Source organism: Myotis brandtii, unplaced genomic scaffold, assembly GCF_000412655.1.
Source record: "Myotis brandtii unplaced genomic scaffold, ASM41265v1 scaffold456, whole genome shotgun sequence".
Taxonomy (NCBI): Eukaryota; Metazoa; Chordata; class Mammalia; order Chiroptera; family Vespertilionidae; genus Myotis; species Myotis brandtii.
The window spans coordinates 5663416-5674686 of NW_005367431.1; the positions used below are offsets into that span (position 1 = coordinate 5663416).

An 11271-nucleotide genomic window follows, 5' to 3' on the forward strand; every position below is an offset into this window, starting at 1 on the left:
AAGGTGACAGTCAGGGCTGGGCCTCTGAGGGCTCAGTCCTCCAGGAGGCGCTATCCTAACCACCCCGTCTTACTTTCCTGTGACTCCAGCTGGCCTTGAACATCGGAAACACGCGCTTCAATGAAGTTATGGAGGCTCAGCTGCCCTCACATGGCGGCCCTAAACCCTCAGCTGACAGTGACATGTAAGGGGACTCTCAGATGGAGGGCGTCCTGGCTGCGGATTCCGCTTCCCCAGCTCCCGAGGTCTCAGGAAGATCTTGGACGGGAAGTCTGGGGAGAGGGGAGCCTCAGGTCTGGGAGAGTCCAGGACAGGTTCTCGGAGATCTGTGTCTCCTGTGGGAGGGCTCCAGGGGTCAGCTGGGTGGGAAGGGCTAACTGAGGTCCTGCATGTGGTTGTCCTTGGCAGGAGTGCCCGCAGGGACTATATCGTGGCCAAGTATGTGGAACACAGGTTTGCCCGGCGGTCCACACCCGAGCCTCAGAGGCTTTGGATGGCCATTTGCAACCAGGACCTCCTGTCTGTGCTGGAGGCCTTCGCTAATGGGCAGGACTTCGGGCAGCTGCTGCCAGGGCCTGAGGGGCAGGTGAGAACCCCCTCCAGGGACCACTTATAACCCATCCACACGTACATATGCCCCAGGCCTCCGGGACCAGCTATCACGCCCCTCTGCCCACCTCTGACATCTGCTCAAACCTCACCCATCAGAGGGGTAAAAAGGAAAGAGCGCATGTTCAGTCAAGCAGACCCGAGCTAGAATCTGGGCCCTGTCTTTCCCTAGCTGTGTGGTCCAGAGCGGGTTGCTTAACTTCTCTGAGAAAGAGATGAGAAAATGATAGCACCCACGTTGAAATGAGAATTGTCGTGTGAGTAAAGGGCCTACTGCATAATACTAGCATGTGTGCAGTAAATTGTTAGTATCTCTATTTTTCTTGAGTACCTTTAGAAATGGATAAAGGTGGGTCATATTAGAGCAGGGAAGGCCACTGTATGGCATTTCCAATAACAAACATCATATGAATTGGGGAGTCGGGGGGAGAATAGCAGAGATATTTGAAAGATTAAATCAACAGGAATTGCTGAACATCAAAAATTGGGTGGCATATCTTTGAGCGGCCTGATACCTCTGTAGGCTGTCCAGTGGGCAGGAAAGTGCCATATGACGGGGAGGTAAGCCTGGAACAGCCCCTGAGTGACAGCGGAAACACGAGGCTCGCTGAGGTCCTGGTGGCAGTGAGAGGAACAAAGAGAGGAGCCCAGGGCCAAGAACCAAGTTAGGGAAACGTCTTCTACTGGTGGCAAGAGGAGCCAGAGCCACTGAAGGAAGAGATGTCACCCTCCTCTCAAACATGTCCATTCAGTCTCATCTCTCAGGGGTTCTGGCAGCCTCATATCTGGAGGTGTCAGGGAACAGCAGGAATTCAAGGGGGTGGTATTGGGGTGGGGGCAGGTGAACCGGGGAAACTCAGAGGGGTGAATGTGTATTCAGGCACCTGGAGAGCTCGCCCTGCACTTGGCTGTCAGAGTTGCCAACCAGGCCTCCCTGCCCCTGGTGGATTTCATCATTCAAAATGGGTGAGAACCTCCTTGCCTGTCCATCCATGTCCTCACACTGCCCCTGGCCTTGCTCTCCTCCCCTCCGCTCCCTCCTCTCCTCTTCCTCTTTTTCCCCCTGACATTGACCCCTCACCTGTCTATTCCCCTTCCTCCCTCCCTGACCATACCTCCCCAGCGGTCACCTGGATGCCATCTATTCCCGACCCCTCACCTATCTATTCCCCTTCCTTCTCCCTGACCATACCTCCCCAGCGGTCACCTGGATGCCAAGGCTGCTGATGGGAACAGTGCCCTGCACTACGCTGCTCTCTACAATCAACCTGACTGCCTCAAGCTGCTGCTGAAAGGGAGAGCTTCGGTTGGCCCAGGTGGGGCTCAAACACCTCCTCCATCAGACTCCCACCCGTGACTCCCCCTCATGTGGGACCCCCTGCCTTTTTCCCAGACAGAGAGCACTGGCTACAAGCATGGACTTCACGGTCCAACTTGGGTCCTAATCCTGGCTTGCCTCTGACCATCTGTGTGACTGTGGGGTTTGTCCATTCAGTTCTTGAGCCTCAGTTTCCTCATCTGTAAAATGGAAATAATACCACTGACCTAGTAGGTCTGCTAAGAAGGTAAAATAAAATATTGTTTCTGAAAGTACCTAACCAAACAAATAATGAGCTGCACCTGAATTATAGTGACTATAATGGCCACCATTTACTGCTTAACATGTGCCTGGCAATGTGCCAAGTGCTCTACACATATTAACTCATTTAATTTTCACAACACCTGGTCAGGTAGTTGCAAGTATCATACTCATTTTATAGATGAGAAAATTGAGGCCCAAGGTCACTCAGCCAGGAGGTAGCAGAGCCAGGATTCAAACCCAGACAATTTGATTCCAGTGGCCCATCTTAACCTCTAGCTATCAGGTGACTTTGACCCTGACTAAGACTCCTGACTTGACCCCTCACAGTGAATGAGGAAGGAGAAACAGCTCTGGACATAGCCAGGAAGAAGCAACACAAGGAGTGTGAGGAGCTGGTAAGGTCTAGGGAAGGAGGGGTACCCTGACCCTTTCTCTCTCTCCTCTGAGCCCGGACCCTCTGAACTGCCAAGGCTTTGTTTTGGCAGCTGGAACAGGCCAAGGCTGGGACCCTGGCCTTCCCTCTGCACGTGCACTACTCCTGGGGAGTCTCCACAGAGCCCGGCTCTGACAGCGAGGAGGATGAGGAAGAGAAGGTGGGTCCCAGCCCCTGCCTCTCAGACCGTTAGAACCAGATTGGACCTCGTGGGGAGGGGCAGGGTGAACTGGAGAAACCAGGCTGTCCTCCCTCCAACACTTCTGTCCCAGCAGCACTGTCCTCTGAAGCCCCCGGCCCAGGTCCACTGGGCCAGTGGGAGGATGGACATCAGCAACAAGACCTATGAGACCATCACCAACCTGGGATCAGCTGCCCCTCAAAGCCAGAGTGAGGATTGCCCCCCACCCTTACCGGTCAAAAACCCTTCTCGGACCACGGTCCAAGGCCGTGCAGGACATACCAGTGGAGGTATGGTTGGCTGCCCAGAAAAATGCTCATTGTGCCATTCATTGAGGGCCTACTGTGTGCAAGGGCACTGAGCTTAGAGTACATATGTTAGTCCATATCATCCTCACTATCATCTGATAGTTTGGGGGTTATCATCTCCCCCTTATAAGTACAGGAACAGAGATGTTCAGTAACCTACCCAAGACCCCACAGCTAAGTCCCTTGCGTGATATTCAAACTCAGGTCTGTTTTATTCCAAATCTGTCAATGTTTCACTTAAATAAAAACAGAAAGACACATTTATTGAGCATCTACTATGTCTTGAGGCCTTTGGGGCTACTGAGACACAGTCCAGTGGGGGAGATAAAAACAAATGCAGTCCCTTATAATATAAGGCACAATGTGCTATGGAATGTAAATCCCGGAAGGACAAGGACTTTGAGTGTTTTGCTGTCTATTTCTCCAGCACCTGGCATGGTGCCTAGCTGTTCTGAAGAACTATTTGTTGAATGAATGGACAGGCTTGTTCTGGGAGTTCAGGGAAGGAGAGAGCATGTCCTGTTGGGACTGGAGGGTGGCTTAGCAAGGCTTCCTGGTGGGGATGGCCTCTGAGCTGAGCCTGAGGGATGAGCAGGAGAGCCCAGACCGAGCAGAAGATTTCTCCAGCACCTGGCATGGTGCCTGGCTGTTCTCAAGAACTATTTGTTGAATGAATGGACAGGCTTGTTCTGGGAGTTCAGGGAAGGAGAGAGCATGTCCTGTTGGGACTGGACGGTGGCTTAGCAAGGCTTCCTGGTGGGGATGGCCTCTGAGCTGAGCCTGAGGGATGAGCAGGAGAGCCCAGACCGAGCAGAAGGTGTAAGCAGAAGCAAAACCAGCCCTGGCTGTTGTGAATGAATGTTGTGGATGAAGAAGACTGCCGTATGATGGGGGAGAGTTGAAGGACAGTGCTATAGAAATAGATGGGGGGTGAGGAATGGGAGATCCTAGAGGCCAAAGACTACTTTGAAATTGAGCAGAATAAGAGATAAATACAGGCTTTATCACTTCTGATTCCAGATCATCCCGAAGTCCCCAGCCTGAGCTCAGAGCCTCCTGGGGCCCCCGAGAGCCAGAACAGTCCAACGTCCTCCTCCTCTAGCCTTACAAGTCCTGTGGAACTTGGGGGTACCAACCAAACCCCACCCAGCTCTGAAGAGGGTCTCTGTGAGCCCCCAGGCACCTCCCGACCCAGCCTGATATCTGGAACCACAGCCCCCGTCAGATTCAGGTTGGTGAGAGCCCAGCTGTGCAACCCAGGCAAGTGTCCTGACCTCTCTGAGCATCCATTATTTCCCCACCTCTGCACTGTGTCTGCCTGAAAACTGGGATACCTTCCAGCTCTGAGGCCCATGACTAACACAGAAATGCTAGAGCTTAAATGGAGGGTGATTGGACCTCTCGCCCCTTTCCACACCTGCTCCTGGGATGTTGATTAAGAATCTGGGGCGCAGCCCTAGCCGGTTTGGCTCTGTGGATAGAGCATAGGCCTGTGGACTGAAGGGTCCCAGGTTCGATTCCGGTCAAGGGCACATGCCCCGGGTTGCGGGCTTGATCCCCAGTAGGGGGCGTGCAGGAGGCAGCCAATCAATGATTCTCTCTCATCATTGATGTTTCTATTCTCCCTCTTCCTTCTTCTCTGAAATCAATAAAAATATATTAAAAAAAAAAAAAGAATCTGGGACGCAGACTGCTGAAGCTGGAGTGGAGAAGGTGGGAACCTGTGTGGCTTGTTCTAGAACAGTGGTTCTCAACCTGTGGGTCGCGACCCCTTTGGCAGTCAAACGACCTTTTCACAGGGGTCGCCTAAGACCATCCTGCATATCAGATATTTACATTACGATTCATAACAGTAGCAACATTACAGTTATGAAGTAGCAACGAAAATAATTTTATGGTTGGGTCACAACGTGAGGAACTGTTGTTTAAAGGGCCAGAAGGTTGAGAACCACTGCTCTAGAGGCTGTCGGGGGGGCATTTGCTCTGTCCCTGCCTTCAACCCAGGATCCAGTCCTCTCTTCCTTACAAACTCTTCCAGTTCGGAGTGTGGGGAGTAGACAGGGAAATCGCCAGAGCTCTCTGGAGGCCAGGGGCCTCGTGGACTCTAAGCCCCAGCCTCGTTCCACACCTGAGCCCTTTCTCTCTGCTCTGGGGGGCTCTCTAGGGAAGGGGGTGACATTGGCCTCTCCCTGCTTTCCAGCTCCGAGAGCACTCGTTCCTACCGGCGGGGGGCGCCAGAACCTGGAAGACTGTCCCTCAGCCACGCAGCCTCCACCCAGAAGGAACATGCTGGTAGGTAGGAGCTCAGGACTGTGGTTGGAGGGGAGATGGCAGAGTACCTGGGGGGCAGAGTTGGTCAAGAGTGGGTGTATTGGGGTGGGACACCTCTCCCCAGGATCGGGGTACACAGTTTGGCCATTCCCTGTCCTGGTGCTCCGCCTTCCCCACTCCAGCCCAGGGTGGGTGAAGCTGGGGAGCACCCAGGCCTTGAGGGATGGCAGAGGTGACGAGGCCCAAGCTCCGGCTGCTCCAGGAGAGGATGAGCACAGCTGTGTCAGCCAGGCTGGTTGCTTCCCTGCAGTTGCAGGATTAGGGTGTCTGTGCTCCAGTCCTCGGGTTGCCTGACTCTCGCCTTGTGCAGGAGTCTCCTGGAATCTGCCGAGACTGGCGGCTCCCAGGCATAGGGGATGTGCATATATTTCGTTGCGGAACCTGGGAGTGGCCTAGGACAGGGCCAGTAGCGTTGGGAAGGAAGCCTCCTCTCTTCCTTGTTCCCCTGGGAAGTCCTCGGGGATGGTGTTGGTTTCTGTGTGGGGGGTGGAGGAAGGCAGGGGCAGGAGCTGGGTCTCTGGGGAATTGTCATCCTCAGTCCACAAAGTCAGGCGCCAGATACCAATCTGTGTCCACAACCAGGTGTCCATCACTCAGCCTGGTGCTGACGCCTGTTGTTGAAGGGTCTCTCTGGGGAATTGTCGTCCTCAGTCCACCAAAGTCGGGTGCCAGATACCAATCTGTGTCCACAACCAGGTATCCATCACTCAGCCTGGTGCTGACGCCTGTTGTTGAAGCACATCTGATAATAAGAGCCCCAGCTTTAGAGTGAGGAGACTTGGGCAAGTGGCTTCACTTCTTTAAGCCTCAGTTTCATCGTCTGTAAAATGGGGATACTTTCATCTACCCCCATATTATGATATAATGTCATCCCCATAAGACGTTTGTGAAACTGAGTGAGATAAACAGCTGGCATATAACAAGTGCTTGAAAAATGTCCATTTTCATCCTTCTCTCCCCAGGTTGGCTTCACTGAAGGAGAAGGCTCAAGAACTGGGGTTCTCCCAGCAAGTTCTGTGCTGCTTTTGCAAGACTAGCTCCTTGCTGGCCCTTGCCTGCCTGAACCACCCTCATGCTGGACCCCAACGTTCAGAGCTAGGACTCAAGGCCACAAGACTAAGGAGCTGAGGTGTTCACTTCCTTGGTCGTGCTGTCTCTGTCCCTGTGGCCCTGTGGCTGGCCTTCATCCCTCCATGGGCCCATGCCCCTGCTGAGGATGCTGGGCCCTTCCATGTTAGGGCTGGTGGTGGTTCTTTCCCCTCCATCTCATTGCTCCCCAGGTTGAGGGAGGCCTGTGGCTGGATCTGAGTGCTCCCAGCTGCTTCAGCTGCAGAACCCTCAGTCCCTCATCAGACCAGGACTGTTTCTTCCGTCAGCCTGAGGCTCCACAAGAGTAGGGCCAGACTGCCTTCATCGTTCTCCAGACCAGGGATTCTGCCAGACTAGGGACCATCTCCTCATCCATTCATTAGTATTTCTTCACTGAGTTCTGGCTCTATGTCCAGGCCTATATCAGGTACTACAGATGCCACGTGACTAAGACAAGGGTCCTGCAGATGTGGTCCCTTGCTGGGAAGCTGGTCCCAAGGGTTGAGCTTGGGAATGGGCCGGGGCAGATGGTTCTGGCACGAGGGGCAGACTTACCATCAGCTGTGTGACTTTGCAGTTGCCTACAGCCCATCCATTCTGGTTGGTCAATGTCCATGCCCTACTTTCAGTCAAGTAGCCTGATTATCACTCCCTTCGAGGGACAGCACAGCCTTCTGGGCGACCTCTACTACGTCCCCAGTCAAGAAGCAGACTGCCCCCTCTCCTTGACTCAGCAGGAAAGAAAGGGATGGTCCCAGATGGTGAGTCCTCACTTCTCTCCTCTTTCTCTTGGTCAACTCAGGAGCCTTCCTGTCTCAGGGAAGGAAAGGGTCACAAAAGGAGAAAGGAGAGAGAGAGAGAAATGAAACGGGAGGGCAGAGATTTGACAGTTCTGCTCCCTAGTGCCAGAAATTCCATCCTGACTTTCAGCCCCATATGAGCAAACACCTAAGCCATCACCAGTCTCTAACACCTCAGCTTTAGAGTCGCTGATGACCCAGGCCAAATGGGAGGCCAGAGGGTGCCAGTGGCCAACACAGCAGCCTGGCCTGGAGGCTGGGCTGTGTGCCCTGGAGACCTGGCTGCTCTGTGACCCACAGGAACAAAGTCATCTGCTGAGCCCCAGTGTCTGGTTCTGTTCATCTCTGACTTCATCTCTGAATTGTTCTTTCACTTATCTGTAATAAAAAAAAAATTTTTTTTTAGTAAACCCCTGGTGGTTTTGTTTTTGTGATCTGAAGATCAATAGGGAAGGAGAAGGAATCTTAGGACTTGAAATTCTTTCTCTGGGCCCCGTAAGGGAGACAGCCTGGTACAGAGCAGTGGTTTGCAACCAGGGGCAATTTTGCACCAAGAGACATTTGGGGATGCAGAGATTTTTGCATTGCTCCCAGTGGGATGGTGCTACTGGCACCTAGTGGCTAGGGGTCAGGGATGCTGCTAAACATGCTACAATACACAGGTCATCCCCTCACAGCAATGACTTATCCAGTCCCAAGTGTTAACCGTGCCACGGTTGAGAAACCCTGGTGTGGAGGAAAGACCACTGGACCAGGAGTGAGGACACCTGCAGTTTAGCTCTGCCCCGTTCTTGTCTCCATTTGGTTTCCCCTGAGACAGGTATTTGTGGGCAAGTAGTTTACTTGTGAGGTGATCCCAGGAAGTGAAACAGAAAGGTCAAGAAGCAAAAAGGGTGTGTTACTGAAGGGCTATCACTGTATCTAGGTTGCCTTATTGGGGAACCTTTGAGAGACCATATAGATTAGAACATGCCTTCAAGTTGTCCCACTGAGTGAAGAAATCAGTGTTTTTACCACAAACTCTGGTCTCTTATTGGTTGGGCAGGTCCTTACTGGAGGTGTTCATTCCCAAGCTGTTCCAGTCTGCCCCAAGCCCTCAGTCAGAGAGAAGTGGGAAGATGTCAGAGTTTGTCCAGGAATTGCCTGCAGGCAACCTCCGGGGAGGACAGGTAGGCAGAGAGAATATGATGGGTACAAGAGTGTCTGAAACAGTTGAACCTGGGCCTCCCTGGGCCTCAGTCTTCCCATCAGTACAATGAAGGGGTTGAACTCATTTTCTAAGGGTCTTCTGAGCCCTGATGATGTAAGAGTCTTGACTTTTTTTTTTAAATATATTATATTGATTTTTTACAGAGAGGAAGGGAGAGGGATAGAGAGTCAGAAACATCGATGAGAGAGAAACATTGATCAGCTGCCTCCTGCACACCCCCTACTGGGATGTGCCCGCAACCAAGGTACATGCCCTTGACCGGAATCGAACCTGGGACTCCTCATTCTGCAGGCCGACGCTCTATCCACTGAGCCAAACCGGTCAGGGCTTACTTTTTGCTGTTGTTGTTGTCATACAACTCAGAGTGAGAACTGGTGGAAATTTGAGAAAAATGAAACTTGTTTGTTGTTTTTGTTTTGTTATCAAATGATCTTTAATTAAAATATTTCCTTTGTAGTTCTTAATTAGCTGGGCATTCTACTGCACTACTGTTGATGTCATCTGTGATGTCATGAGGATGGCAGCATTGCAGTCCACAGACTAGGCTGGCCTCAGGCCTCTTTAATGGTTCCAGAGAGTTCTCTAGCTAAAGATAGGTGACACATCTGTTGGGCAATGTTGATGATCTCATCAAAAGTGATATTTCCACTGTGCTTAATGTTTTGTTTTGTTTTTTGCTTCTTTCTGTCTCTTAGAGGTTCTTTGAGGGCTTTGATGATCAGGGCAGAGGCAGAAGGTACTACCTCAATATGGGCCTCTCTGTTCTGAATGGTCAGTTTCATTATAATCCTAAGACCTTTCCAAACACCAGTTGCTTTGGCCAGGTGTCACTGACCTTTTTTGGAGACACACCCAGGAGGCCAATGTTGGGGGCCAGGGAAGATGTGGCATCACTTCCCCACCCGTGTGTGGTGGAGGCAACTGGTGTCAGATGAACTCTGATTAGGGCGTTTCACCTAAGTCTTCTCCAAGCTGAGGCCCGAACGCACATTTGTTCTTTCTCTTTTTAAAGGCAATCCTAAGTAACTACAGACAGCTGTCCCTTCAACCTAGAGGAGCTTGCTTGGGGGTTGGGCAAGAGACCTCCCCAAATCCCAAACCATTAGTCTAACCTTCTAGAAGTAGCCTACAATGCTTTACATGGTCAGGCCCCAACCATCTCTGATTTTCTGTCTCATGTCTCTCTACACTCCTCTCACCTCCTTGTTGTAGCCACACCAATTTTTCAGTTCCTGCAACCCTGACATGCCAGGTACCCTCCCATCCCTAAGCTTTGCACATTTGAAACTCTAGGATTGCTTCGTTCCTCTCTGAATGCCCAGGGCTAGAACCACCTGGCACATAGTAGGTGCTCAATAAATTGAATGAATCTTTCTTCTCTTATGTGAACACTCTCTTCGTCCTGCCTCCAACTCCCACTCTGCACTTCTGCCCAAAATTTAAATTTTGTTTCTTCAGAGGAGATGACACCCCCCCCACCCCTCCAATGTGTCCTTAAGGTATCCTCCCCTGCTTGCTGCCCCTCACCCCAGTTGTGGTAATACAGAATTGGCTCTGTCCTTATTTATTGAAGGTGTCTCTTGCCCACAGACCCAATCTCAAGCCTGCTGGGACTGGGTCTGTCTTGGTCATTGCTTGAATGCTCAATATATTTGTTGAGTGAATGAAAACCTCACCCCTTCCTACCTCTATCCCAGGACACACAGCAACAGTTATAAGCCATAAGAGTCCACACCACACTGTCTCTGTGCTGGGGCTGGGGTGGGGTTTTCTAAGGTTCTATCAGGAGAGTGTGGGGATTCACTGAACATTCCAAACCACAACTCCCCACCCTGTACACACAGTGGACCACTTTTCATGCCTCCCCTCCAGGTCCCTAAGCACGACCCCCCAAGATAATTTTCTGTCCATTAAACTCACTTGTTTAGGAAGAGGCATGGGTCTGCCAGGGACCCTTGGAAAGCCCTTCCTCAGAAACACAGATGTGTGCACACTGTGGCGGCACAATTCTGTTTGTGTCCTTCTCTGCACCAAGATGACCCTTCCAGACTCCATCCCTTGGGGGAGGCAGTGCCCTGACCCTGAATCCAGGGCGCCCGTGCACCTGGATCAGTATTTCTCAGTTTTGTGCACTTAAGAATCTCCCAGGTCCTCCCTCCTCAGCGCAGTCCTGGGACCGGCAGCACCGGACACATTCCTCCAGGATCTTGTTCGAAAGGCAAACTCTCACCCTTACAAAATAGTCGGAAACGGGGCCTGGATTCGCGTGCGCTCAGGATGTGAGCGAGCACCGCAGGGCCGGGCGGAGCTGGCTTTAACGGTCATGCCCTAAAATGTGGTCTGAGCGCACCAGGTCGCCTCCACTTGGGCACAGGCAGGGAGCTGGGTTTGCGCGCTCTGAACAGTAACGGTGCAGATACCCGGGGGCCCTGAACTCTGGCCGGAGCTCCCGGGCACACGGGCGCCCTTCTCCCCGCGACAGCCCTTTGTGTCCCCGGACAACGGCCTCCCGACTCGCCAGAGAGCCCCCCTCCCCAAACCTCCCATCAGCACCCCCACCCCAGGCCGGGAGAGGCCGGAGGGGGGAGTCCTCTCTTGCAGCCTCGTCCGGCTCGGGAGGCCGGACTGGCCGCCCGGGCAATCTTTGCCCTGACAAGTCCTTGAAATCTATATTTAGTGCACGCCACCCCGCCCCCGCCTCGCAGGCCGGCGGGCGGAGAGGGGGACC

At 52.6% G+C, this 11271-nt stretch overlaps 1 protein-coding gene across 1 annotated transcript in view; it reads left to right on the plus strand.

Annotated features, from left to right (window-relative positions):
- ASAP3 (ArfGAP with SH3 domain, ankyrin repeat and PH domain 3) overlaps positions 1–7743 on the plus strand; it is a 25845-nt gene extending 18102 nt beyond the window's left edge. The window contains 11 exon segments of the mRNA XM_014546915.1: positions 90–184; positions 409–586; positions 1490–1575; positions 1810–1925; positions 2519–2586; positions 2677–2784; positions 2900–3095; positions 4134–4344; positions 5314–5356; positions 5358–5405; positions 6407–7743. Of these exon segments, the coding sequence (XP_014402401.1) occupies positions 90–184; positions 409–586; positions 1490–1575; positions 1810–1925; positions 2519–2586; positions 2677–2784; positions 2900–3095; positions 4134–4344; positions 5314–5356; positions 5358–5405; positions 6407–6481 (1224 nt within the window). The 3' untranslated portion in view covers positions 6482–7743.
- Positions 7744–11271: the final 3528 nt, after the last annotated feature.